This window comes from Oryza sativa, chromosome 9 (assembly GCF_034140825.1).
Source record: "Oryza sativa Japonica Group chromosome 9, ASM3414082v1".
Lineage (NCBI taxonomy): Eukaryota > Viridiplantae > Streptophyta > Magnoliopsida > Poales > Poaceae > Oryza > Oryza sativa.
In genome coordinates, this window is record NC_089043.1 from 5,240,988 (window position 1) to 5,268,684 (window position 27,697).

Sequence of the window (27,697 nt, forward strand, 5' to 3'; positions counted from 1 at the left end):
TTAAAGAACGTCAGTGACGCAAAAGGGGTGGCCTTTACTTCGTATGCTGACAAACATATAATCTTTTTCAACTTCATTCTCAAAAACTACACAACTACCATGATGAAATTAAACGTAGGCTCTAACTTATAAATTTACCTTTTACAACCTTGTTCGTTGTATAATCTAAACATTGGAAAATATTTTCACTTCAACCCAGATGCGGAAGGTATCATCATATCAGAAGTGTTACATTTCAATACACTGATGTTCTTGAATACAAGTCAATGATAAAAGTAAAAATAAAAATAATAACATTCTCCATGTTATGCTACCTAATAAGGAGAGGCGACCAAATCTGGTGGCCCCAAACAGATTGCGGCTATATTCCAAATATCTGCAACAATACAATACCTATATCCATCTATGTTCCAAGAAGAATTGACTGTCGAATTCGCAGTATCTGTAAGGCTGATGTAGTTCATTTCACCAAATAATGTTTCAGTGGACTAAATTTCCAAGTGACTGCAGTCCCAGAAATGACTTATAAAGAATCATCTACACTGTCTAATTTAAGCAGTTTCTTCAGCTGTCTTCTTTATTTTGAGGGCAGCTCTGACAACAGTCCCCCTTGTGATCATCCCAACCTTGAGAAAAGAAACTTTACTTAAGACTAGATACTACTGAAACGAAAGCGGAAGGAAGGAAAGGCAGATCAACTCACCAATTTACCAGTGCTATCAACAACAGGCAATCTGCGATATTTGGTTTCAAGTAGCAACCTGAAACAAATGAACACCAATCGTGATGTCTGATAATAAATTGGTAGACGTGGTCCTGAGAACTAATGGACTGTTTGTAGGTACCTTGTAGCAGCATCAAGGTTGGTACTTTCACGAACCGCAAGAGGCGAATAAGTCATCACATCAGCGATGACTTTGCCATTGGTTTTGCTCAAGAGTCTCTGTATCTCGCGAAATGTCTGTACAGCGATCGTAATGAGTCTAATATATTAACGTGTGAAATAAAAAATAATTGATAAAGATAAAAAAAAAAGATCTGCTACTACAAACAATATGTGGAGCATGACTAATTATTTATTTAAATGCTAGAAACAATATATTTACCAAATTGAAGTACTAAATTGTGGTTCAGACTAATGCATGAAGAGTGAAGAATACCAAGATTTTAAAGATCATTACTGGGGTGTGCTACAAAATGGGTGGTAAATACTGTTACAAAATATATGTAAGGTATACGGGATTTAGTATTTAACCCAATACTGACTAAGCATCCTAAGTTGAGAGGTAACAACATTCTTGATAGGGAAAACAAGTGACAATTTGCTGGACCTAACACAGTCCATTACATCAGCCACTATGCAAGGTACACTTCTACTTTATTATTTAGTCAAACAGCATTTTGTCATAACATGTGAAGGTTCTTTGTGGTGGGAACATTTTATTTAAGGAGGATCATTGCTTCTGAATATAGAAACTGGGGATTTTCCATGATTAAAAATTGCTTTTATTCCAAACCAGACCATTCCATCCTAACACCTGGCAGTAGGTGGTAAAGATAACCCAATCTAAGAAAATGGTGCATAGCTAGAAAATATATATAAAAAAACATGTAACATTCTATCTTTATTAGAACATACCTTCCAAGTACTATCCACCTCAGGAAACATGCTTGTGTTTGTGCCAGTCAGTCCACTTCCTGAAAGAATGGATTTAAAATACCACCAATGTAAGAATACAAGGATTATGGCATTTACTACCCAACAGTATACTTTCAAAAAATAAGTTAAATAGCTCAAGTTAATCTTTGCAGCTTAGAGTTCCAGAAAAGTTGCAGTGTGGGCAAAGCTTTTGTTGCATTCAGAATTTCAGATCAAAGTTATGGTTGCTATGGTTTAAACAAGGTTTGGTTGTAGGTATGCAAAAGATTATATGGTCCAAGCCGCCACTACTTATGGTTCTTTCTAGTTGTGATCCTGCCTATCAGGCTATCAAGATATTGACAAATGACCACCATGTATGACTGCAAGCAGATGGTTAGATGGTAGTGCAATGGTGTGTTAATGACAAATACTAGGCTTATGCAGTTTAGAGGATGCAATATTGTACTAGTAATATGAATTTGTTGTAAGCAAGTGATTTGAAGGTCCAAGAAGGAATACCTGATATTGAGTCAAGTGCTAACAGATCATAATCTGAGACAACACCCACCTGCAGGTGGAAGTAAGATTGAGTGGCAGAATGAGAAATCAGATACAATTCAACCATAATGTCAATGTAATGTTTCTTAAGACACAACATAATAGAGGAGATCAAAAGGCCCGCATGTCATGGGGACAAGGACACCGTTTTATGAATCAGCACTACATTCTAGATGTGAGCATTCCAAGATCTCTAAATCCTTTAGGTAGAATCACCATACTAGTTCGAATTTAGCATGTAAAAAGGTATAAAGTTTGAAACCGTGTTTGAGAAAGAAAATATCCTAGAATCATGTTACTGAGATAACTATTTAGCAATAAATCATTTCCCCTTGAGAAAAGCCCAACGTTGTTGACTTGTAAGCATAACTGTTTTGAGAATAAAAATTGCAGAGAGTAAGTAGAAAAAGATTGAATAGAGTGAAGTTTTGATGGGCACTAACCAACTTTCCGGTGTCATCAACAACAGGGAAACCAGAGATCTTGTGTTGCACCAGCGTCTCGAGAGCTGTAAAAACGAACAGAATAATAAGTTGGCGATTTGGTTTAGCAGCAAGCATAGTTAGGACATACTTCATATTATAGAAGTAGAGAAGAAGGTAGTACCTTCATCAACCGAGGTTGCAGGTGTAACGACATGGAGATTAGGCCTTTTGGTCATGAAGTCACCAACTGTGTAGACTCCGTTGTTGTGCTGAAGGAGGAAGATGGTGCATCTCATCAGAAATTAATAATGATTAATTTGAAACTTTATAGTTCATCCATGTATACTCCTAGCATACTCCTATACAGTATGTATGAATATATTCGAAGTAAAATAAATCAGTTTGGAGAATTAATGGGAAAATCATTTATGACGAATTTTTGGGAAACAATGAATAGATATTCCTCCCACTCACACAAAAGAAAAGGAATAGATATTTCAGTTAGAGGAATACAGACAGCTTCATGAAATTCCAAGAGAAAAGGAAGAAAGGTACACATATGGTTGAGATTTGAGAAGAAGCACTAATTTGAGATGAGCACACAACAATAACAACAGCAGCAACAAAGCACTAATTAAATAGAGTACTATTTGGGATGGGAGCGGTGTTGTGTAGTCCAGCAAAAAAAGAGGAAAAAAGATGAATATATAGCCCCCCCCCCCCCCAAAAAAAAAAAAAACCAGCAGCAGTAAGTAGATGTTGTTAAGGAAGCTGTTGATTTGGTGAGGGAGGGGGGGAAGGGGAAAGGGGGGGTCGAATGAATGAAGTGGATTATACCGCGGCGGGCGCGGGGGCAGCGGGAGCGGCGTAGGCGCGGAGGGGCCCGCAGGCGCAGGAGGACGGGAGGGGGAGGGTACTGGGGCGGTGGAGGCGAGGGCGAGGCGGAGGCGCAGTGGTGGTGGAGCGGACGGCGACGGCGGCATCGGCGGAGCGGAGCAGCGTGGCGTCCATGGCTATGGCTAATCCAATTCCAAGTAGCGCGCGAAGGGAAGGGAAGGGAAGGGAAGGCGTAGGTAATGGAAAGGCCAAGGCGTGGTGGGAGGTGGCTATGGCTTCCTCTCCGCCGCTTGCGCTTGCGCTTGGAGCAAACTAAACGGAACGGATGGATGGAGCGAAGCGGTGAAATAGCTATAGCTAGGAGGGCCTAGGGGAAGGGCTCGGCTATATACGCATTTGACATGTCGTCGATGTACGCTGGCTGGATGGTGCCACTGGGTCCGGCTGGGCTGCGGGACGCGCATCACATGGGCCCATCGGCTGGAGATGTGTGATGGGCATGGACATGGGCGCTCTTTGTCCTGGACCGCTCGCTCGGCTCCGTCCTGGATTCCAGAGACGAGAAAAATCTCCACTGCATCCATATGCTTCCTTTTCTATCTACTCAATGAAATTGATTATTACTACAACGCTCTACCCAAAAATAAAAAATGCTAGCAATAATAACTTTTAAATTGTATACTAGTATACCACAATTTCCTTTTACTTGACCGTACAATACATACATAGATCAAGTTGTGTATGGGTTGACAATTAAACACGCACGCACGAAATAAATTATACGGGAGCAGTTTTTTCAGAAAAATAAAATAAACTCGAGCGGAAGTTGGCGATGTACCGATCGAGAAACAAACCATACCAAACACAAACACACACCACGAGCAAAATCAACGGAACGCTCTGCTTAATTTGCGTGTGCGTGTGCGCGTGCGTGCGTACATATACGCCGACGCAACGCAACAAGGGCGGGTGTCGCTGTGAAAGAGACACACAAGACGACGCACAACCAATTGGCGCTGCTGCTTCCGACGTCCCTGTTTCACTCGAGTTATTCAGGTGAGATCACGTTTTCCTCTCTTCTTGCGTGTGGATTTCTAACTGCTTGCTTTGCTTTTCTACTCGCCTCTATTTTTCGTATTATATTCTGACGAATATATATAATTGACCTACATATTTTTCAACCGCGAGACGTATTCCTACGAAAAGGACCCCCGATGCTACCGTCAAAATCCAAGATTTCTATTTTGGAACTATCTATTTCACTTTTCCTGACTGGAGAAACAAAAATCTTCTCTTCCTATTGGAGTACTGCGTGGACAAGGAAGAGCGGCAAAATATATATTCACTAATTATGATATTTATTTTCCTGAATGAAGGGTTGAATTTCGTATATAAACTCAAATCAAACCATCTTTTCTACCCTCCCCCAAAATCAATTAATCGCTGACCGTGTCTTTATAAATCAAACAAATAATTTGGTACAACGTAAAAGTACCACAACTCATGTTGTTATTGGTTCTTGGAAAATGTTTTAGCCTTCAATCCACCAAGTGATATTTTTTTTTCTCGACACTAATGCTACCATAGCTTTGAAGGTGAGGGTTAGATTTATTTTGAGACGAGAAACTACTATAATTTTTTTAGAAAAATCATTTAACTGATTCCATTAGTAATATCATCACTGCCCTCTACTCTCTTATGGTCCACGTGTGCAAAAGCACTTATAAAACCGCTTCATGAGTTGCACTTCACGATCACCGATTACTTAGAGCAACTATAATAGTAGGCTATAAACCGACTAAATGCTGAGGTAGAGGAGAGAAGAGAGGAGAGAGAGGAGAAAAAGGTTGTAAACTTATAGCCGGCTTGGATACAAGAACGAAGAAACTCTCTGTAAGAGGGACAAGTGGATCATATATTAATTGTAAATAGCTAACTATTATATGGGTGAATAGAGAGAAGGCTACAAAGAACCTTATAGCTAATAAGTCGGCTGTTTTATTAGCCTTGCTCTTAGCCGGTACGGTGAGAGCGTTTAATTTAACTTAAGTCTTTTAAATTCTGAAAAAAACAAGTAGTTCTGCTATTTAAGTTCCATTGCAAGTTTGCAGCACACTGATCACTGGCTGTTTTTTCAAACATTCTAACATATTTCGTGTAAGTTCACACCGTGTAGAACATTGGTGCCAACCCATAGGACCATTAATCCATTCAATTTCTTTGTATTACTTCGTGATGGGTACAACGTAAGGTGCTAGCCTAGAACATATCGAGCAGGCATGAGAGGAAATTTCTCAGGTCAGACAGCCAAACAGACCAGACCGTAACTCTCTGAATCTATTCTAGCCTAGATGGCTAACAAGATTACTTACTGTAATTGTAATCCCATCACATAGGAGACATTAAAAACGAAAAAGAAACGTGGCAAACTCATCAAAAGAAAAAAAGAATGCCTGAAAGATCAAAACGGCTTAATGATCAACACAAGACCTAGCAGTAGCAAACCAACAAATTTACTAGGGATGTTAGCATTCGAAATGCTGGCTGCTGAAGCAGGTGACTTGAATTCTATAGTTCCTGAATATACGTTTCCATTTACAGAAGAGGAAGTCCGGTTAGGGGCTCCGGTGTCCTTGCATGCGCCCGCTGGTGCCCCAGCCTGTAAAAATAGTTCTTCATGAGAATTGCAACTTGAAACACACCAATATTGAATGAAAGAGGTGCTAGAATTTTTATGCTCAAAAGTAAGAATAGTTTGTTCTAAGATTCATGCATTACTATTTTTGTTTCAAATAACACTTTTGGCTTCACAATTACCTGGCAAGCAGCAATGGTGTTGCAGCCACATAGTGTCACGCCATTGATCCTGTCTTGAACATCAAAAACACCCCCACCATCGCTTCGCTGCCATAGTAAGAAAATTTCCATTGGATACAATGGCAATAACAGATATGCATTTTCTTGTATGAGCAGTGCTGATAAAGTAATACCATGTAGTAATTCACAGCTATGAAGTTAGGGATTCTATTTCCAGCTGCAGTATAGCAAGTTTGGACCATCTGTGGTAGTCCAACAGAATTCTCTTTACACGCTTCATTCTCTACAGGAATTGTGGGGAAGTAATTTTGCATAAACAGAGATGCAGATCTTGAGTTTAGTGGTTGTGATTCCTTTCTATTTGGACAAGAACCAGTGATCCCTGGATCTCCAGCTGCCATGATAATGAGAAAACAAAAATGACCTCAGATGTAAGGTAAGCTCTCTTGCCATTGTTCTTGGTGAAATTGGCAAATACAGATAAACTCTAGACACGGGATAGTTAACAGCTGTGAATGCAAGTAGCACTTGGTTCAGACAGCGCATGTGCAGCAATCACCACACTGCTATATAAATTTACTCCCGGACTATGTTTTGAACTATAAATAATGAGAAGAAATAATGTTAAACATGCACAGTCTATATCCTGATGTAGACCAGGTATTCAGAGCAGTCTTACAGAATTAGAACACAAAAGGAAGTTGCTATAGATAATATGCTCACAAGTTCTAAAATAAACTTATGAACTTATAATCAAAGAAGTTTTGACTTAGGACAAAAATAAAACATCTTACATTTTGGAAAGGAGGGAGTATGAAAACGAGGAAGGAGAAAATATGTGATGAGAATGTTGATTGCGGGTCTACCAATGTAATTATGTACTAAAAGGTGCAATATTTTCATTATATCTTAGTAATTAGTATCATATAAAAATGTTTTGGGGTCTGTGGATTTTGTGCAGAATTCTTTCTTCTGTAATCAAATGATATGCAGCCCTCCTACATACTCGGGAAAAAAAGAGTGTTTTCTAAAACATTTTGATTCAAAACTTTGGTTCCTTGAAACAAACTGTAAAACCTAAGACTTTGTGTTATAAATGCCCCCAAACCTGGATTTTTGTGACATGTACTCAAATTTAATGCTATTGATAACAACAACAACCACAGCCATAGCTATATCAGAAAGGCCCATGTGCTCTAGTAGTAACACATTTTTTTTTTTTGAACAACTCGCACAAGACGGTGCGAAGTTCTATTGATAGAGCAGGAAAAAATTACAAGATTACAACCCTGGAGGGTCGTAACCAGGAAAAGGAAAAAAATATACCACCACCCACATACCGACAGCGCCAACACACAACCCGGGAGAAGGCTAGCACCAGACCGGCCGCCGCTAAGCGTGACCGACTGCCGCTATACCGACAAAGGAACACAGAAAAGATCGCCCTCTAAGGGATGCCAAAACGACGTCTTCAAGAAGAGAAGCGACGGAAAAAAACCGCCGCCACCGTCCGTCGGGGCTCAAAGGAGCCGAGACTAGGCTTTCGCCCGGCAACCACCCTTGAGGGGTGAGGCAGCACGACAACGCCCTCAGGAGGGGGAATGAACCATCATTGTCGGCCTGGCCAAGGCCGGACTAGGTTTTCACCCGCCGCTCACCACCTGCGAATCCTTGGCTGACGCACCGATGCTCCACCACCTCTCTAGCTCTGCCGACATGCGGGACCCCTGCATCGGCGTCCTCCGCCGGCCAGTCTTCGTGCGCCGAAGACCGCGCCACACCCACCGACAGCTCCTCCTCTCCGCCGCTCGCGCCTCTCGCGCCGAGCCGGCCCGATGTAGCCATCTGCCACGCCCTCAGCTAGCCGTCCGAGGCCACCATGCCTCCGGCGACCATGGTCACCGCCACCGCTGTAGGAATAAGTCTTGGCTGGTTGGTCTTGGTCTTGTGGTGCCTTTTTCCTGTTTTTCAGCTTTCTAGGACAGCATCTCTACTTTCAGTTTGGATGCTCTAGGACAGTTAGGACAGCAGTTTGTTGAGATGCTCTAGGACAGTTTGTTGGGATGCTGACAGCACCCTCTTAGACTAGCATGGCTGCATGGCTGCTACAAGCAGCTATAAATATGTATCCAATCCTCTTTGGGAGGATATGGCTTTTGTGTTTAGTGAATGAAGAAAACCAGAAAATTGCCCCATCTCGAGTGCCATCCTCTTCTCAATGAGAGTAACCATTGAAATTCTAACATCTGGTATCAGAGCCACACTTTCCTGTAGGCTAAACATCTCTTGTTCCACCCCTTCCCAAGCTCGGTTGAGCTCTCAGCCAGCAGCAGCAGCAGCACCGGTTGCTCCTCCTTCCCCTTTCCCTTCCCCCTCTCCACACAGCAGCCCCCCGGAGGTGCGCCATGTCCGACGCTCGGTCTCAGCGTTCGGTCGCCTCGAGCACTCGGCGTCAGCAGGACGCCGAGCTCGCCGCAGCAGAAGAGCGCAGGCGAGCAACGGCTCAGACCGCTGCAGCAGCAGCGAGGGCGGCCAGACTGGCGGCAGCGGAGTTGGCAGCAGCCAGGGCGGAGGCGGAGGCGGAGGCGGCGGAAGATGCGGCACGTGCGGCGGAGGTAGAGGTTGAGACCTTGCGCAGCAGCATCAACGGCTCCATCGCCGGCGACATCACCGCTGACAGGGAGCTTGAGGAGCTGGCAAGAGGAAGGGCACGGGAGCGAGCAGAGCGGTGGGCAGCAGCCCACCTCCACGGCGGCGGCGGCGGCCCAAGGGACCGCGCGCCCGCCGACGGGAACCCAGACGGGCGCGGGCGTGCCGGCGGCAGCCCGGAGCCCGCACGCGGCCCTCGCAGGCGGCACGGCTCCCTCTCCCCTGACCGGCGCCATGGTCACCACGGCGTCCAGACGGTGGTCAGGGATTTTGGTCCCGGCGGTGGGTGGCCTACCCTCACCAAAACCAACTACATCGAGTGGGCCGCGGTGATGAGGGTGAGGCTCCAGGTGCGGCACATGTGGGAGGCAGTCCGGTACGGTGACGTCGACTACGACGAGGATCGGCGGGCACTGGATGCCCTCATCGCTGCAGTTCCGCCCGAGATGCAGTTCTCGCTTTCCCAGAAGCGGACTGCCAAGGAGGCCTGGGACGCCATCGCTGCGGCACGCATCGGCAGCGACCGCGCCCGCAAGTCCACACTGCAGGCACTCCGCAAGGAGTGGGAGAACCTGGCCTTCAAGCCAGGTGAGGATGTTGATGACTTTGCTCTCCGTCTCAACACTCTCTTGCAAAAAATGGTGCAGTACGGCGACGACACCTACGACGAGGAGAGAGCTGTCGAGAAGCTCTTCCGCTGCGTCCCTGAGAAGTACAGGCAGATCGCTCGCTCGATTGAATCTCTGCTGGACCTCTCCACGATGTCGATCGAGGAGGCGTTAGGTCGCCTCAAGGTCGTCGATGGTGATGAGCCACGGCCTCTCTCGGGGCCCATCACCATCGGCGGGAAGCTCCATCTCACTCGGGAGCAGTGGGAGGCCTCTCAGGGTGACGGGAGGAAGGGGGAGTCATCTTCCCCGACAGGCGGCCGTAAGCCGCGCAAGGCGCGGGGAGGTGTCCAGCTACGGTGGGCGCGAAGACGTGCCGAGGGTGGCGCCCGCAGAGGCGCCCAGGGCGTTGCCACCGGCAACCACAAGCCGGCACGAGACGACACCTGCCGCAACTGTGGCAAGCTTGGCCATTGGGCCAAAGACTGTCGACAGCCACGACGCGGCCAGGCCCACGTCGCACGGGTGGAGGAGGAAGAGCCGGCTCTGCTCCTAGCTCACGCAAGCATCGAGCTACCTCCAGCGGCACCGGCCGCAGCGGCTTTCCTCCACCTTGATGAGCCGAAGGTACTCGTCTCCCTCTGCGACGGCTCCAGCAACGACAAGGCTGATGGGTGGTACCTCGACACCGGCGCCACCCATCACATGACCGGCCGACGGGAGTTCTTCACCGAGTTCGACTCCAGCGTCCGAGGCACCGTCAAGTTCGGGGACGCCTCCGGCGTGGAGATCAAGGGTGTTGGCTCCGTCACCTTCACCGCCAAGTCCGGTGAGCACAGGCTGCTCACCGGAGTCTACTACATCCCCGCGTTGAGGAATTCTATCATCAGCGTGGGACAGCTGGATGAGAACGGCTCACGCGTGTTGGTCGAGGACGGACTCATGAGGATTTGGGATCGCCGTTGTCGCCTTCTTGCCAAGGTAACCAGAGGCACTAATCGACTCTACATCCTCAGCGCGCAAGTCGCACATCCAGTTTGCCTCGCCGCTCGTCGGGACGACGAGGCGTGGCAGTGGCACGAGCGCTTCGGGCACCTCCACTTCGAGGCCCTGAAGCAGCTCAGTGCCAAGGAGATGGTGCGAGGCATGCCGTGCCTTGACCACGTGGAGCAGCTCTGCGACGTCTGCGTGGTGACAAAGCAGCGGCGGCTCCCCTTTCCCCAGCAGACGAGCTTCCGAGCCAAGGAGCGGCTCGGGCTCGTGCACGGGGACTTGTGTGGCCCAGTGACACCGGCCACACCAGGAGGACGACGTTATTTCCTGCTGCTCGTCGACGACCTCTCCCGCTACATGTGGGTGATGGTCCTCGGCAGCAAGGGAGAGGCTGCGGACGCCATCAGGCATGCGCAGGCTGCAGCAGAGGCGGAGTGCGGCCGCAAGCTGCGCGTGCTGCGCACCGACAACGGCGGCGAATTCACGGCGGCTGAATTCGCGTCGTACTGCGCTGATGAGGGCATTCAGCGCCACTACACCGCGCCGTACAGCCCACAGCAGAACGGCGTCGTCGAGCGGCGCAACCAGACGGTTGTGGAGATGGCTCGGGCCCTCCTCAAGCAGAGGGGGATGCCGGCCATCTTCTGGGGGGAGGCGGTGGTGACGGCCGCCTACATCCTCAACCGCTCGCCTACCAAGGCCCTCGATGGCAGGACACCGTACGAGGCTTGGCATGGGCGCAAGCCGGCGGTCTCCCACCTGCGGGTCTTCGGCTGCCTCGCGTTCACCAAGGAGCTTGGCCACATCGGCAAGCTCGACGACAGGAGCACCCCAGGGGTGTTCATCGGCTACGCGGAGGGCTCGAAGGCCTACCGCATCCTCGACCCGGAGACACAGCGTGTGCGCATTACGCGCGATGTTGTGTTCGACGAAGGGCGAGGGTGGGTATGGGACAAGGCGGTGGATGATGGTTCGACTCCGACGTACGACGACTTCACCATCGAGTACGTCCACTTCGAGGGAGCTGGGGGAGTAGGCAGCTCTTCTTCACCGAGCGTGTCTACCCCAGTCCCCGAGCCTCCACCGACTCCAACACCAACACACCCTCGGGCCACGACTTCGACTACGACGAGCTCTTCGTCGACACCACCCCAGCCGGTGTCCCCACACGCTCCAGCACCAACAGCCACTCCTCCGGGCACGTCTACTCCGACGCCAGCTCGTGTTGAGCGCAGCCCGGTGGAGTTCGTTACTCCGCTCTCCCACGACGGGGAGCGCATCGACGCGTACCATGACGGCGAGCAGCTACGGTACCGTACGATGGAGGATCTTCTCGGCGACCAGCCGGTGCCGGGACTGGTGCCTCGCAACCTGGAGGCGCAGTTGCACCTTGCGTGCGACGACGGTGAGCCTCGGTCTTTTGCAGAGGCCGAGAAACACGCGGCATGGCGTGCCGCGATGCAGTCGGAGATGGACGCGGTTCAGGAGAACCGCACCTGGGAGCTTGCTGACCTCCCTCGTGGTCACCGCGCGATCACCCTTAAGTGGGTGTTCAAGCTGAAGAGGGATGAAGCCGGAGCCATCGTCAAGCACAAGGCTCGCTTGGTGGCACGCGGTTTCGTGCAGCAGGAGGGGATCGACTACGACGATGCCTTCGCTCCCGTGGCACGGATGGAGTCCGTGCGACTCCTTCTTGCGCTGGCTGCTCAGGAAGGCTGGGGCGTCCATCACATGGACGTCAAGTCGGCGTTTCTAAACGGCGACTTGAAGGAGGAGGTCTACGTGCACCAGCCGCCGGGATTTGTGATCCCCGGCAAGGAGGGCAAGGTGCTACGCCTGCACAAGGCCCTCTACGGCTTGCGGCAGGCACCGAGGACGTGGAATGCCAAGTTGGATTCCACGCTCAAGGGGATGGGCTTCGAGCAAAGCCCGCACGAGGCGGCCATCTACCGGCGGGGCAATGGAGGAAATGCCTTGCTGGTGGGTGTCTACGTCGACGACTTAGTGATCACCGGCACCAAGGATGCAGAGGTCGCGGCGTTCAAGGAGGAGATGAAGGCCACCTTCCAGATGAGTGATCTGGGGCCTCTCTCCTTCTACCTGGGGATCGAAGTGCACCAGGACAACTCCGGGATCACGCTTCGACAGACCGCCTACGCCAAGCGCGTCGTTGAGCTGGCTGGGCTCACCGATTGCAACCCAGCTCTCACTCCGATGGAGGAGAGACTGAAGCTGAGCCGCGACAGCACAGCGGAGGAGGTGGATGCTACACAGTACCGACGTCTTGTGGGGAGCCTTCGCTACCTCACCCACACACGGCCGGACTTGGCCTTCTCCGTCGGCTACGTCAGTCGGTTCATGCAGCGACCGACGACGGAGCACCAGCAGGCTGTGAAGAGGATCATCCGCTACGTTGCGGGGACTCTCGACCACGGTCTCTACTACCCGAGGTGTCCTGGCAAGGCACACTTCGTCGGGTACAGCGACAGCGACCACGCCGGCGACATCGACACCAGCAAGAGCACGAGCGGGATTCTCTTCTTCCTCGGCGAGTGCCTCGTTAGCTGGCAGTCAATCAAGCAGCAGGTGGTGGCCCTGTCCAGCTGCGAGGCCGAGTACATGGCGGCATCCGCCGCTTCGACCCAGGCGCTCTGGCTTGCTCGACTGCTTAGTGATCTCCTCGGCAGAGATACTGGAGCGGTGGAGCTCAGGGTGGATAGCAAGTCCGCTCTGGCCCTGGCAAAAAACCCCGTTTTTCACGAACGGAGCAAGCACATCCGAGTGAGGTACCATTTCATCAGAAGCTACTTGGAGGAAGGGAGCATCAAGGCGAGCTACATCAACACCAAGGACCAGCTTGCGGATTTGCTCACCAAACCCCTTGGGAGGATCAAGTTCCTTGAGCTTTGCTCCCGGATCGGGATGGCTCAACTCTCCCACAAGACGGCGCACAAGACTTAGGGGGAGAATGTAGGAATAAGTCTTGGCTGGTTGGTCTTGGTCTTGTGGTGCCTTTTTCCTGTTTTTCAGCTTTCTAGGACAGCATCTCTACTTTCAGTTTGGATGCTCTAGGACAGTTAGGACAGCAGTTTGTTGAGATGCTCTAGGACAGTTTGTTGGGATGCTGACAGCACCCTCTTAGACTAGCATGGCTGCATGGCTGCTACAAGCAGCTATAAATATGTATCCAATCCTCTTTGGGAGGATATGGCTTTTGTGTTTAGTGAATGAAGAAAACCAGAAAATTGCCCCATCTCGAGTGCCATCCTCTTCTCAATGAGAGTAACCATTGAAATTCTAACAACCGCAGCCACTGCTGCCAAACGCACCACCGCGCCTCCTCCCACCGTGCCACAGCAGCCACTGACGCCGCCGCTGTGACGAGCTCCGAGGCCTCTGCCTCCACACCGACGGCGTTGCCGCTGGTGCCTCAGGCCGCAGCCGCGGTTGCCATTGGCACCGCCGCCGTTGCCCATCACCAGCCGCGCTGCCGGTCGCCGCCTTCCGCAAGCCTCGCTCCGCCGTCGCCGCCGTCGCTCGGACCGCTACCACCAGGGCCGGCGGTGCTGCAGCCGTCGCTCGCCCCCGGCGGCGCGAGCACCGCCGCCCGCGCGCATCTCGCCGTCGTGGTGGCCGCCGCCGGATGCCGTGCGAGTCGTCGCCGTCGCCGCCGCCTCTGCTGCCGACGCCGCGCCGTCGCCGACGCCTCGTCACGCCGACGTCGCGGGGGGGGGGGGGGTTGTTTTTTAGTAGTAACACATCAAACTCTAGAAGGGTGGGGGAGGGGGGAGAGGAAAGGCGGCGGCGCTGCTAGGGTTTCGCCCCCCGTGTCGCCAGCGCGTGGGCGACGCGGGGGGGGGGGGGGGGGTTTCTTTTTTAGTAGTAACACATCAAACTCTAGAAGGGTGGGCAGTGGATTCAAATCATGCTGTTTAGTTTTTCTTTTCTGATTTCCATTAAACATTCATATTTGAAGTCAGTTCATTACAGAAATTCAGAACGGCAAGCATTTCACAGACAATTTGAAAAGAAACACTACTTTTGATTAGCAACCACTACCTTTTCTTGATCTTGACTACCGGCAAAAGAAGCATATGTTGTGCTTTATGTGATTACCCAGTGAATAAGCAAAAATTTCAAAGAGAGCTAGCTTAACAAATACTCCCTCCGTATTTTAATGTATGACGTCGTTGACTTTTCAACCAACATTTGACCATTTGTTTTATTCAAAAATTTTGTACGAATATGAAAATATTTATGTCCTGCTTAAAGAACATTTGATGACGAATCAAGTCACAATAAAATAAATCATAATTACATAATTTTTTTTGAATAAGACGAATGGTCAAACGTTGGACAAAAAGTCAACGGTGTCATACATTAAAATATGGAGGTAGTACAATATTGTGTTAACTACAGATGGACAGATGGTTTACATATTGTCTGTTTCTGCTCTGTACAATATATTTTCTTAAACCATAATACAATAATTCATATTCAATCCTATCTCATCAGGAAATCTGTAAGGCAACTTGATACAATGTTAATACCGGTATATATAGATCTTGGATGTGCACACTGACAACACAAACTAGTCCTAATGAAAAATTCAGACATCTCAATAACTGACTACTGAGAAAGCTAAAACAAATGCCTGTGCCAAAGAATTTAACATTTTTTAGCAAGCAATGTTTCTTAAAATAGTGAACTAAAAGTGGCTGCTATATCACTGTTCACACCTATGAATCAGGAAGATTCAGTGGTATGTAGATCTGTATCACATAGCTATCGCTGTTAATATGATTAAACATAGATAAGAATTAAAGCAGAGAAAGCCATACTTACACTCATTCTCCAGCAGATAACTCCACTGGTATGCTATTCCTTCGCTAGCCTCCTTTGAAGAATCAGAAGTAAACACTAGCAACCTGTGGTTCTTTGCAACCATATCTGTGACACTTGGCCAGTCCTTTCCATTAGTTGGCATTTCTGAGATAGGGTACCAATATTTCGTCAAGTCAGCAGCAGTAAACAATTTGCTCAATCCCATCGTTGAATGGACGTAATCCTCAATGAATATTGTTATTATCTCTGTCGGATTCTCAGATAGAAATGCTTCCACCTCTTTCAATGTGTCAATTGCTGGTTGCTAACATAATATTTCATTTAAACATTAGTTTTAGAGTGTAAACAGACTGTTAGCAAAGATAACGATGAATAGATTCCAAAAAGCAAAACAATAACCAACTCATGTTTACTAAACTTATCCAATACAATTGATTACCTCAAAGGAAATCTTATTGAAAATGTTGTCCCCAAATACAGGAGACGATTGGAATAACAAAGCAACCAGTGCAGGACTTCTTATCTAAATTGCACGCGCCTTTCTTTAATCTTTAGCACAAATCTATTTTAAGAAACATTCGATCTTAAAGCAACTTTGGTTAGTAATGATAAAGGATAGTTTTGTACTGAGACGAATTTATCCTTGTCCAACATTTTTAGTTGTTAGTCCAGCATAGTTCCACTGCCTTTAGATTTTACATGGCAAGGGCCTTTCAACTTTTAGATAAGAAGTGTGCAATTACAGATTTACCCACGCTTTGGTAGGGTTTGAAGAAGTACCAATGATGATCAGGCAGTAGGCCTTGTAGGGGCTAATTAATGCGTGATGTCTTCTTTCTGACAGAGTATCGGCATTCAAGACTAGATTAAGATAGTGTTTAGGTATCAGAGCTATCTGACAAGAAAACAGGTAGAAGATGCACCTCAATTCTACAACAAGCATATACTCACCAGTTTTCAATTGTGCAGTTTATAGGGCTGGGCAAAATTTGAGCTGGGCATTCAGAAAAATCTTAGCAAATCCAACTAACTATTGTTTCTCCATATTTCCCTCTAAACTAACTACTTTTGCTTTAGGATGCACAAAGATTTTAAAATAGGTGTACTGAACTACTGAAGCAAGGCCCGCCCGAATTATATTTGAATTTGGCTTTTCCTAAATAGATATGAAATGGCACATATCTAGTTCTAGTATGGGCAATGAATAGAACTTACAAAAGCAGTGAAGTTGTAGCATTGGCCTTGCAAGGAGTGGCAGAGCCAGATATCATCATTGAAGTCATACATATCCAGCATCAATCCCCTCACTCCATTCTGCAAACACCCAACATCCAAAGCAAGAAATATACTCATCCTATAACAGTTCACATATACAGGAGTAAGTGAAGAATCTGGTCAGAGATCCAGAAGCTACCCTCAATTGGTTAGTGACAGTGTCCTCCTGGTTGTAGAACGTGACCCTCTCGACTCCGGTGTGCGACGGCTCGCCTATGATGGAGAAGGAGTTGTGGGTGACCAGCCATGAGTAGCGGTTGAAGGGCAGTCCCTTCACCTAAACAAGCATGGATGTAACAACAGAACATGTGAGATGAGAAAAACTTGTTGCACAACAGGAGAGAAGCTGCAGAGGAGGAGAAGCGATGAGAATTAGTACAATGGAGGTAGGCTGGATCGCCAGGTCTCTGATGCAGGACGGCCGGGTCTTGCCGGTGGCGGCGCAATTGCCGCAGTAGAGGCCGGCGCCGCAGTCGCGCGCCGACGAGCACGAATCCCCAACCTGCATACATAACCAACGCATCAAGAAGTGCTGGAACAGCAGCAGCGGGGCAGGCAGATCGAATTGGGCAAAGAAGTAGTAGCTCGAGCAACAAATTGCGACAAGAATCGGATGAAAGAAGCGGTTAATCGGGAGGAGTACCTGGCAGGAGCAGGGAAGAAGCAGCAGCAGTGCGATGTGGAGCGCGAGGAGAAAGGGGAGGCCCGCCATTAGAGCTCACCAACCACTCCCTCCCTCTCCCCGGCCGCCCAAGCCACGGCGCTCGGTGGGTGGGTGGGTCCGGCTCAGCCCTCGTCGGCGTCTGCAGCCTCGCCCGCCTCCGCCGCCGCGGCGCTCAATTACTGATGCCGGCGTCGCGTCCAGAGGGGTGAAGGAGGGGGTATTTGTTGCGGGAGGTTCTAGGGACTCCTACTAACCATGTTCATATGATTATGGAATATTAAGCATGTTTGTGATGATTGCTAACTTAATGGCCATTTAATAAGTTAAGACTCTGTAAAGGCTTAAAAAAGAAAAGGAAAAGGGAAAGGGTAAAGACTGTGGGAAGGAAATGGGATAGCTTTCGGGGTAAAAAAACAGTCAGCGCACTAGTGTATTTGGGTCGTGTTTTTATTCATGTCAGTGAAGGTTTTTTTTAAAGTCACTTGTAATCGTGTACGTGCAATGCACGTCATGACCAATATGAATTAAGTCCAGTGTAATACAATTGTAAGAATATATTCTATCAAAAACCAAATTTACGGTGGTATATTGTCCAAAGATAGGATGGACATTTTAATAAGTCAATGTAAGTGAACATGTGGAATCCACATAGGTAATAAAACATACATCTATAGTGTAATATTTAATAAATTATAAATGGAATCAGTTAAGAAACAAATAAATAACAAATGTACTCTCTGCATTTTAAATATATGATATTGTTGGCTTTTGGATATGACATTTGAATATTTGTCTAATTCAAAATTTTAGCATGAATACGTAAAGATATAAATATAAGTCATGCTTAGAAGGACTTTTAAGCATGACTTAACTTTACATTGTTTTTTTAATAAAACAAATGGTCAAATGTCATGTCCAAAAATCAACAACATTATATATTTAAAAAGGTGGTGGTAATTTCATGCGTCAAGGTGTGACATCATTTTTTGATTTTTTTTTATCTGCCCCATTGAGTACTACACCATTCAGAAAAACTTGGTGTAAATACAAATTGTTGATGTTGTGTACATAATTTCTAACTGTTTCCTATGTGAAAAGCGCGCGCGGGGGGGAGGGGGGGATAAAACTGAAGGAAATGCAATTTCTTAGAATTTATAACCGTCTCCTATGTGGAAAGGGCGTAATAAAACTGAAGGGAATACCTTGCTCTGGTTTTAAACTGCTTGGATTTTTTTTATAGCTAATTTATTTGACATTTGTAAACAGGATCCCATTCTCTCACTTTATCCCAAATTTTGCACAGAACAAAATTTAGAGCTCTGCTAGATTGCTACAAGGTGCAGACCACTTCAACATTGGTAACACTTGATTAATTACAACAGCTGGAGTATTGCAATGATACAAAACACCAAATGAGAAAAGAGCATTAATTTTACATAAGCCAATTTGTTGTACAAATCATCTTCATCATGTATTGCCTTTCCACCAACTGAATCATGCATTCTTCACTTCGTGGATTACTGCATTGGTATCCTACATCATTTGTGTCATTGATCTGAGCAATGGTCAATGAAATCACCATGGAAAGTTGTTTCCATTTCATTTCTTTATAATGAGTTTCCTATGAAAACATGGTCACAGACTTATTGTGCTGAAAACAACTTTTCTCCCTTCCTCACGTTATTGCCTTTTGCTCTTGCAATCTGTATTTCTTTTAGTCTCAAACAATGGAACTCACAAATGGATCATCTTTTATTTCAAAAAATTCATAGAACTATAGCTTGTTATGACAGGCCGTCCTAGTAAACTAATAGTAGTTCAACTTGTAACTGCGCATATATCTCACACTGAAGTTAGGATCCAAATTATAGCTAGCAGAGCAGAAGAATGTTGGGCTAGCTGTTTATGGGCAATCAGCTAGCAGAGCAGAAGAATGTTGGGCTAGCTGTTTATGGGCAATCAACACAATATGCCGTATACATGTTAACTCTCATATGTTCCCTTCTGACACGAAATGCATGAAGTTGAACTGATCAGTTGAATGCCATTGATTCTGACAACCGTATCATTAGAAGAAATATCTACCTAGTAGCTACACAAGAATGTATGCGCATATATATAATGTAACAGGAATTCTAGTGATAGGAAGTATATAGCAAAACATGAATGTCAGTTCATCAAATTGCATAGGTGAGATTCAGTAATGCCTCCCAAGCCAGATGACAGGTACTTTTGCTAAGTTACGGTTGATGGGCTGAGGTATATAGAAAGACAAATATATTCTGCTTACCCAGATCGCCATAGCCCATGGCCTTGCTTAGAGCTTGATAATGTCATGGCACTTGGAATTAGCAAGATCATCAAGTGGAGCTCGTTCCTGTAGAGACATTGGTAGTTGAGACTTGAGAATAACCTATAAAGAGTATGGATGGACACATAAATGTATAAATATATATTCTGTAAATGATAATAGTATGGTTCAGCATTTTCGTAAAAAAAATAGTATGGTTCTGCAACTTGAAACAATGCATATAATGGTATTCGAGCAATGACAAACCCCTGAATTCGTCAGTCCGCTTACAATTCCAGCAACATGACAATCTGCAAGGCTAGAAAAAAGGGGATCCATTATTATTTAAAACAACCCATGACAACAAAGTGCTTTACCTTTGCCATACAAAGTGCATAATTTTGTGGCTTAATCAAGTTGAGGCACTAAATAAAACAGAAGCCCGCCCCAGTCCTCAACGCACAAAAACAATGTGAATGTTAGATCGGAGCAAACAAAACTCAAAGTAAAGCAAGCATGAAGCAATGGCTGAACCAACATGGAAGGAAGAATATATATGTGGTCTGAGAGTACCAAATAACATAATCAATGGGTCACTTGCAGTTTGGCCGACCTGGCTTCAACAAAAAAAGGAAAATCATGGTACAGGCCAATGCTCAAGGAAGAAGATTAGGGATTAGGGACTTGATGAGGGACCAAGGCGGAGCTCCGGCAGAGATCCGGCAGAGATCCGGCGAGGATGCGGCGGAGCGGCGGCAGCGGGGAGGAGGAGGCGCGAGCGAAGAGGCCGGCCGCGTCGATGGGGAGGAAGAAGGACCCGGCGGCGGCGGCTCCGGAGTGGCCGCGGAGGAGCGGTGGCGGCGGCGGCTCCGGCGTGGCCGCGGAGGAGCGGGGAGGATCTCCTGCCAGGACGCGGGGAGGAGGAGGAGCGAGCGAGGAGGAGTCGAGGAGCGACGTCTTCGCGGCAGCGGGTGGATGAGGACGGAGGAGCGATGTCTTCGGCGAATCGGCGTGCAAGCCAAATCGTGCGGTGGAATAAGCTGCGCCTGGATGGACGGTCCAGATTAGTCCGGATGATTTGGCCTGTAGCATTGGAGCGGGACAACTCCTCTTTTTTATATTATAGTATATAGATGATATATGTCGCCTGTATTGAGCATCAGGGAGAGATTAGAACGAGACATTGGGTAAATCATTTCCAATATTAGAATTTATGATTTTAAACACAAATTTTGCTCCAACTGTATCTCTAAACATCTCCTAAAAATTAGGCGTTCTCATCACTGCGTCTCTCGCTCTCAAATCGATCTGCGCTTTTTCCATTTATCTCAGTGCTTCTTCCCATTGCGATCATGAAATGCTACAGCCAGGAACTTCCTTGCGAAGTCATCCATTGATGCCGTTGTACTCATCTCCACTGCAATCAATCATAATAGAGTTGCATATTTCTTAAACCCCACAACCGGTTGGCAGCTCCCTTCTTCTGAAGAGAGCCACGAGTAGCACACTGGGGCCGTAGGACTCGTTGTCGCTCACCAGACCGTTGTTGTTTCCACCATTGCTATCGCATTTGTCGACCATTTCGGACCCACCGGTGAGGTAATCGACAGACAACTTGCCACCAACGCCGAGGCCGTTGTCGATGTGCCTAAAATCCAGTTATATCGACTTGCAGTCGCCATCTACCAAGTTCATACAAAGGCAAATTATCCTCAATTTTAACCAATCTCTTGAAGGTATCAACATTTTTATATCTTAAATCTTGTTTAGGGTTCTCATAGAAAATAATTTGGGTACAAAATATAGAGATAATGTTGATGATGCTCTTATAACCACTTCTATTTTTTTCGAGACTAGCAAAATGCCCATGCGTTGCATTGGGTTTTTAGATAATGGAATGAAACATCCCGGCCTTTACTCCGAAGAGCTACAACCAATTATTATAAAAAGTAACACACTTATAAAGTCTTAATTCAAGATAAAACTATCAAACCAACCAAAATTAAAAGAAAGACCTAACATGACAAGGAAAACATTATTCCAGCCTATTAGAAAATCTCCATCCATGGTTGGCAAAAAGTTGTATAACCGTTGACTCAAGAGTACGACATGCAACATTTAGGAAAACTCCATCTTCCTCACACTTTTATAGTTGAGCCCACAGCCGAAGCCAATATGTTGCCCTGAAAATTACCTGCATATAGGAAACAGATGGTGATTTGTCAAAAACCCTATCATTTCTACATAACCACAGGGCCCAACATAAAGCAGAGGCACCAACAAGTATCAACTTTCTCTTGTCCTTGTCCACACCCTGAAGCCAACCATTAAACATATGAGGCATGCTTCTAGGAAGATGTAATCCAAAAGAAAATTGAACAGCTCTCCAAATAAACTTTGCATAATGACAATCCATAAACAAGTGTTGGATCGTCTCATTTTTCATGCAAAAACAACATGTTAAACCCCCATTCCAATTCCGTCGTGCAAGATTATCCTTTCTTAAGACGACTCCCTTGAGCAAATACCACATAAAGATCTTGATCTTAAGCGGCATCTTAAGCTTCCAAATGAACTTATTTCTATCAATGTAACCATTGCTAATTGAGGCTAAGTACATTGACTTTACCGAAAAATGGCCATTTTGATGATAATTCCATCTAAAACAATCAGTAGAATCATCCAACTGGATATGAGCAATGGAAGCACACAAATTATACCAAAGTGTTAGATTCTGCCCAACTAAAGCTCTCCTAAAAGAAACATTTAGCGGAACAGAACCCATAACACTAGCAATAGAGGCACTCTTCCTTCTGACAATAGCATATAAAGATGGATACTTATCTTTGAAGGCTATATTACCTAGCCATTTATCATCCCAGAATCTTATCTGTTAACCATCATTCACAATCCAAGAGCCCATACTTAAGAAGATGTTTTTTACCTTCATAAGCCCTGACCAAAAATAAGAATCACCTTGTTTCCTATCCACTTGGGTTATAGATTTATTATGAAGATACTTCCTCTTCAATAAATCTTGCCAAACACCATCCTCATTAATTAACTTATATAACCACTTACTCAATAGACATTTATTTTGGATCTCTAAATTATGAACACCCAATCCACCCTGGTCTTTGGGTTGACAAATTATATCCCATCTAGTTAGTCTATATTTTTTCTTATGGTCATCCCCTTGCCAAAAGAAACATGATCTATAATAATCAATCTTATGAAGAACCCCTTTCGGAATCTCAAAGAAAGAAATCATGAACATAGCTAAACTTGAAAGGACAGAATTAATCAAAACCAATCTACCTCCAACAGACATATGTTTACCTTTCCAACTACTAAGTTTCCTCTCTATTCTTTGTTCAATAACCTTCCAATCATTATTACTCAACTTCCTAAAATGCATTGGAATTCCAAGATATTTAACAGGAAAAGAGTCTAGCTTACAACCAAATATAGAAGAATATTGATCAAGGCACTCTTTTGCCTGCCCAAAATAGAATAGCTCACTTTTGTGAAAATTTATTTTCAGGCCAGATATTTTTTCAAACACAGATAAAATCAATTTCAAGTTCTTTGCTGGTTGTAGGTCATGTTCCAAAAAAATTGATAGAATCAAGAAGAAAATAATAATTAGTGTGTGGAAGCATAAAACCACCAGGTTAATTGAGGTCTTTATAGTCGAATCGAATCTTTCCAGTGCAAATAAGACGCTAACATGATATAATTATTTGCTGCTCTAAATCCACTGACATGGATACTGAAGTTTGAAACCACAAAAAATATTTACTTTTTTTGTCATGTATTATTATGAGTCAATTGCAGTACTTTGTTATTTTTTGGCACTCGATATTGATAAACAATTTTTTTCATACTGTAAAGAGTAGCCATAATCCAAGAAATATTTTTTTGCTAGCTATCAGATCAACCTCACTGCACTCCAATTGCATAATCGCTCACTCAAATAATCAGAAGGAAAGAAAAAAATGTGGTATATCGCAGAATAACTTTCACTCTAAATAATAAAAGAAATTATACCATGAAGGAAAAAAAAGTGATGTGATTAGGTGTCCTATGACGAATGAGCAATTGATGAGGGAAAAAATCCAGATGTTAACACGATTCATTTTGTTGGTGATTATTTGTTTTCTTTTTAAAAAAGAAAGACACATGTGATTATTTTTTATATTTTAAAAAATAATTTATTTTATCGGTAAATAATTCATTTTGTTGGTGACTACATGTTTACATTTATAAAATTGCTTTTTTTTATCCGATTCCTGGTTGGCGTGAGTCCAAACTTTATTCCTGTTCCGTTGCTACAGTGTTGCGCAGTACTGTGCTGGGCTGCTGCTGCTCCTCCGCTCTGTGGGCTGCGGCTGCTCTCTGGGCCGGCCTGCTGTTGCTTTGGATGGGCTGACTCGTCACTAATCCAATACGGACTGCTTTAGATGGGCTGCTCAACAAACAAGGCTTTCTCTTTTTTTTTTCTCCTTTATTTGCGGGCGTAAGAGATCGTGGCCACGCTTTCGGATTGTGGATTAGCGACAAAATATTGTGTGGCCCACTCTTTAATGACGGACGAAAAGATTAACAGGAAGCTTTTCTTATTTTTTTAATCTTATACTAGCAAAAATGCCCGTGCGTTGCAACGGGTAAAAAAAAAATCCAATTACAATATACACTTTTCATGCATAACCATATCAATATATTTGTATGGATCGTTGTAACTAACATAATTAGAAAATTAGAACATCTTCATATAATGACTTAACCTCGATGATGGCAATCTTACCAATACTTGCTTTATCTAAAATAATTGGATTATTCATGTAACAACATGCATATAATCTAGAATACTCTTTCAATCTTATTCTTGCAACCAATAATAGGTTAATCAAATCCTACACTCTGGGTCAAGTCTACACAAAATAGTCACCGTGCACTTTTCTCTAAATAACAATTAAAAATATGTTTATTTTTTAATATTATTTCCATATAATATGTTATTAAGAATAGTATCTATACTTAACAAAAATAGTCCGATAATCATAATTGCATACCAGAGATTAGATGAGATGAGGAATCAAATGATGTGTAGGAGATAGAAAAAAAATCGATGGATCTTATCCGACCCAAGCATATATCAATTTTATCTCGCATTGAGTCGGACGGTTTTTCGGTTTTTCAGAGCGGTTCTTTATATAAACAGTGGTTTTTTTTCTTGTGTTGAGTCGGATGGTTTTCTCTGACTTTTTTTTAGAAAAGCGGTTTTTTTTCTCGCGTTGAGTCGAACGGTTTTCTCGAATCGTTTTTAGAAACAACAGTTTTGGTTTTTTCTCACGTTGAGTCTGATTGTTTTTTGGATCTGTTTTTTTATAAACGGTGTTTTTTTCTGGTAGTTTTTTTCAGAGCGGCTTGTTTTTTTATAAACGGTGATTTTTTCTTGTGCGGTTTTCTCAAACCATTTTTAGAAATGGCGTATTTCTTTCTAACCGTTTTTAATATCTTCTTTTTTTTTTTTGCTTTTTCAGACAAAGGAAACCGTATTTTTTCGAGCGTTATTTGGAAACTGTTTTTTTCTTGCGCATTTTTTATTTTTAGCGGACGATGGAAACTTCTCTCGTTAAGAAGTTAGATTAGATTCTGGTTTTGCGGTCTTCTTTTATTCTCGTGAGTGATCCGGTTTTTTCCCCCTACTCTTTTTTTTATCACGAACGACCAGAGCGATCTGGGAGATTTTTTTTTCTCCGCGTCAATTAATGAGGGTCCGACATTCCTTTTTTCTTTTCTTTTTGCATTTTTCTCTCCGCGTTGGACAGATTTGGTTTTTCTTTGCACATTTTTTTTCGCCCGATTTTTTTATCGGACAATTTTGATTTTTTTTCGCCCGGTTTTTTCTGGATCAGACGGATTTGGTTTTTCTTTTCTTTGTTTCGCACTTTTTTTCGTCCGGTTTTTTTATCGGATAAATTTGATTTTTTTGTCTAGATTTTTTTTTGATCGGACAATTTTGGTTTTTTTCGCCCAGTTTTTTTTAGATCGGGCATATTTGGTTTTTCTCTTCTTTTTTTCGCACGTTTTTTCGTCCGGTTTTTTTATTGGATAAATTTGGGTTTTTTCGACCGGTTTTTTTTCGGACGATGGAAGCCATTCTTATTTTTTAAAGTAGTAGAGATTATAATAACTAATTAAAAGATTCATATTTTTTCTTTCGTCACCAAATTTTCGTTCGTTTGCCCGATTTTCCACTCGTCCGTGCGATCCCTCCCTCCTCGAGTCCGAGTCTGTCTTAAAAAAAATCCCGAGCTAGATCCCCAAATCAATCAGTCAAATAACCAAAAAGAACAAGAAAATACCAATATCGACCTCATAAATTTGATCCCCACAATAAACCTAACACCCATGTATTATCTCCCTCCCAATCCAATCCATCTGAGCGACAATAAAAAACAATAGAAAATGAATCACAAATCCACAAAATCACGAAATCACAAATCCAACAACACTAAGTTACGTCGGGTTGCAGGCGACGTGTGGCGGCGGAAGTGCTTGGCGCGGTCGTCGGGCTTCTGAACGAGCTTGACGCAGGCCAGCGGCAGGAACTACATCAGTTGAAGGCCAACGGTTTTTGAGGGCAGCATTGGCGGTGACTCACCATAGGTCCCGAGGGGAGGCGGTGCGGCTCTGGAGCCCTTCCGCTGGATCTGGAGGAGGGAGGGAGCCTCCGGGCGGCCACCGCTCCTCCCGCCGCGCGTCGCCGAAGCAACCGCACGGTGCTGCCGCGGAGGGGAGGGCGCTGTCATCGCCGCCGATGCCACCTCCCGCCGCTGGGCTGCACCGTCTTCACCCGCCGCCGCCACCCGTCGCCCGCCGCCTCCCCTCTTGCGCCGCCGCCTGCCGCCTTGGCTCCGCCGCTCCGAGAGAGAAGACCGAGAGCAAAACGAGAGAGATGATCTATGTGTTGGAATTAATGAATGGGCCTTAGCCCACTCGAATTGTTGGAATTAATGAATGGGCCTTAGCCCACTCGAAGATTAATTCTTTGGAAAATCACAAAAGCCCACCTCATGGGATGGCATGCATGTGGAGTTTAGTACCACCTTGCTTATTCTAGGAGAGGGGGACCTTATTAAAAGGGAGGATGCCCTCCTAGTCACTTGAAGCATGTGTGGTGGAGAGAAGAGGGGAAACACACGCGCGCGCTCGCCTGGCCTGGCAGGGCAGGGCAGGCGGCGCGCGTGCACGACGTACGCGTCGAATGGTCCGAAAAATTGGCTCCTCACCCTTGCGCAGATGCAGCCTCCTTTTGCAGTTTTGTTTTGCTGCAAATTCGGATTCGTTTTTGCTTTGGAAACGTTCCGAAAAATCCGGTGCGTGCAAACGGCGTGGAGTCCGGATAAGTTACGCGCGACTTATCTGGTTCGGTTACGCGCAGTAGAGATCGTGCGGGCGCCCTGATCAAGCGACCCTTCTCTATATAAACCGACCTGCCGTCTTCACGCAGCACACGCAAAATCAATCTAGGGTTTGCCTCCTACTATGTACTGCGCCGTCGCTCGTAGACTACTCCATCCCGCTCGCCGGCGTGCACCAGCGATCGGGAGAGCAGGTCTCCGGAACCTCTGTCTTTGACGTCCTGCACCGGGAGAAGGCGGCAATAAGGTTTTTGGGAAGCGCTTCGCGCGACTGCTCCCTATTCGTTCGCGACGGCTCGCCTTCCTCTTCGCTCGCGTGTTTCGTGCCTTCGTAGACACCTGCGAAAAGTTTCGACCAAGCAGCCGGTCTTTTCGTCACCTTGGTACGTGTTCAATATGTTGCGCATATTTGATCTGTTCATGTTATACTGTGTAGTTTACATGTGTAGATCTAATGATGCGTTCATGCTAGTTTTCATCTGTAATGTCATGATTTATTTATGGAATAGATTAAATCATTATATGTCTATAATCTCAACAATCCAAAAACCTTATTATAGGCACTGTGATTTTACTATGGCTGGTTTTGCCGATGCACTGAGGCCGGATAAATTCACCGGTGTGCATTTTAAGAGATGGCAGATCAGGGTCACTCTGTGGCTGA

General features: G+C 45.5%; 3 protein-coding genes and 1 long non-coding RNA gene across 4 annotated transcripts; all 4 read right to left on the minus strand.

The window, feature by feature from the left end:
* Positions 1-209: 209 nt before the first annotated feature.
* LOC4346410 (CBS domain-containing protein CBSX1, chloroplastic) lies at positions 210-3,817 on the minus strand. Its single transcript, XM_015757188.3, has 8 exons — positions 3,463-3,817; positions 2,807-2,894; positions 2,644-2,708; positions 2,162-2,210; positions 1,640-1,698; positions 846-961; positions 704-761; positions 210-626 (listed from the first exon to the last, which is right to left on the minus strand). Exons 1-8 carry the CDS (start codon positions 3,634-3,636, stop codon positions 552-554), a joined length of 684 nt encoding a protein of 227 aa, XP_015612674.1. The 5' UTR covers positions 3,637-3,817; the 3' UTR covers positions 210-551.
* A 1,841-nt stretch (positions 3,818-5,658) lies between these two features.
* On the minus strand, positions 5,659-17,508 carry LOC4346411 (PI-PLC X domain-containing protein At5g67130). The gene is made up of 8 exons (XM_026020243.2): positions 17,293-17,508; positions 17,029-17,151; positions 16,789-16,926; positions 16,590-16,688; positions 15,375-15,678; positions 6,453-6,673; positions 6,280-6,366; positions 5,659-6,121 (listed from the first exon to the last, which is right to left on the minus strand). The coding sequence occupies exons 1-8, from the start codon at positions 17,359-17,361 to the stop codon at positions 5,924-5,926; spliced, it is 1,239 nt and encodes a 412-aa protein (XP_025876028.1). The 5' UTR covers positions 17,362-17,508; the 3' UTR covers positions 5,659-5,923.
* Positions 17,509-18,850: 1,342 nt separating this feature from the next.
* Positions 18,851-20,611, minus strand: LOC112936392 (uncharacterized). Its single transcript, XR_003238497.2, has 2 exons — positions 19,871-20,611; positions 18,851-19,690 (listed from the first exon to the last, which is right to left on the minus strand). It is a non-coding gene; the product is annotated as an uncharacterized lncRNA (long non-coding RNA).
* Positions 20,612-20,931: 320 nt separating this feature from the next.
* Positions 20,932-22,388, minus strand: LOC136351842 (uncharacterized). The gene is made up of 3 exons (XM_066304265.1): positions 21,853-22,388; positions 21,112-21,251; positions 20,932-21,020 (listed from the first exon to the last, which is right to left on the minus strand). Exons 1-3 carry the CDS (start codon positions 22,386-22,388, stop codon positions 20,932-20,934), a joined length of 765 nt encoding a protein of 254 aa, XP_066160362.1.
* Positions 22,389-27,697: the final 5,309 nt, after the last annotated feature.

Coding starts and splice junctions, on each gene's coding strand:
- LOC4346411 (XM_026020243.2), bottom strand. CDS start 17,361: ATGGCGGGCCTCCCCTTTCTCCTCGCGCTCCACATCGCACTGCTGCTG. Junction 16,927..17,028: donor CGATCCAGCCTACCTCCATT/GTACTAATTCTC, acceptor ATGCTTGTTTAG/GTGAAGGGACTGCCCTTCAA. Junction 6,367..6,452: donor TAGCTGTGAATTACTACATG/GTATTACTTTAT, acceptor TTACTATGGCAG/CGAAGCGATGGTGGGGGTGT.
- LOC4346410 (XM_015757188.3), bottom strand. CDS start 3,636: ATGGACGCCACGCTGCTCCGCTCCGCCGATGCCGCCGTCGCCGTCCGC. Junction 962..1,639: donor AGGTGGATAGTACTTGGAAG/GTATGTTCTAAT, acceptor ATCGCTGTACAG/ACATTTCGCGAGATACAGAG. Junction 627..703: donor TTGATAGCACTGGTAAATTG/GTGAGTTGATCT, acceptor TCTTTTCTCAAG/GTTGGGATGATCACAAGGGG.
- LOC136351842 (XM_066304265.1), bottom strand. CDS start 22,388: ATGGGTTCTGTTCCGCTAAATGTTTCTTTTAGGAGAGCTTTAGTTGGG. Junction 21,252..21,852: donor GCTTTATGTTGGGCCCTGTG/GTTATGTAGAAA, acceptor ACTGGATTTTAG/GCACATCGACAACGGCCTCG. Junction 21,021..21,111: donor CAACGAGTCCTACGGCCCCA/GTGTGCTACTCG, acceptor GATTGATTGCAG/TGGAGATGAGTACAACGGCA.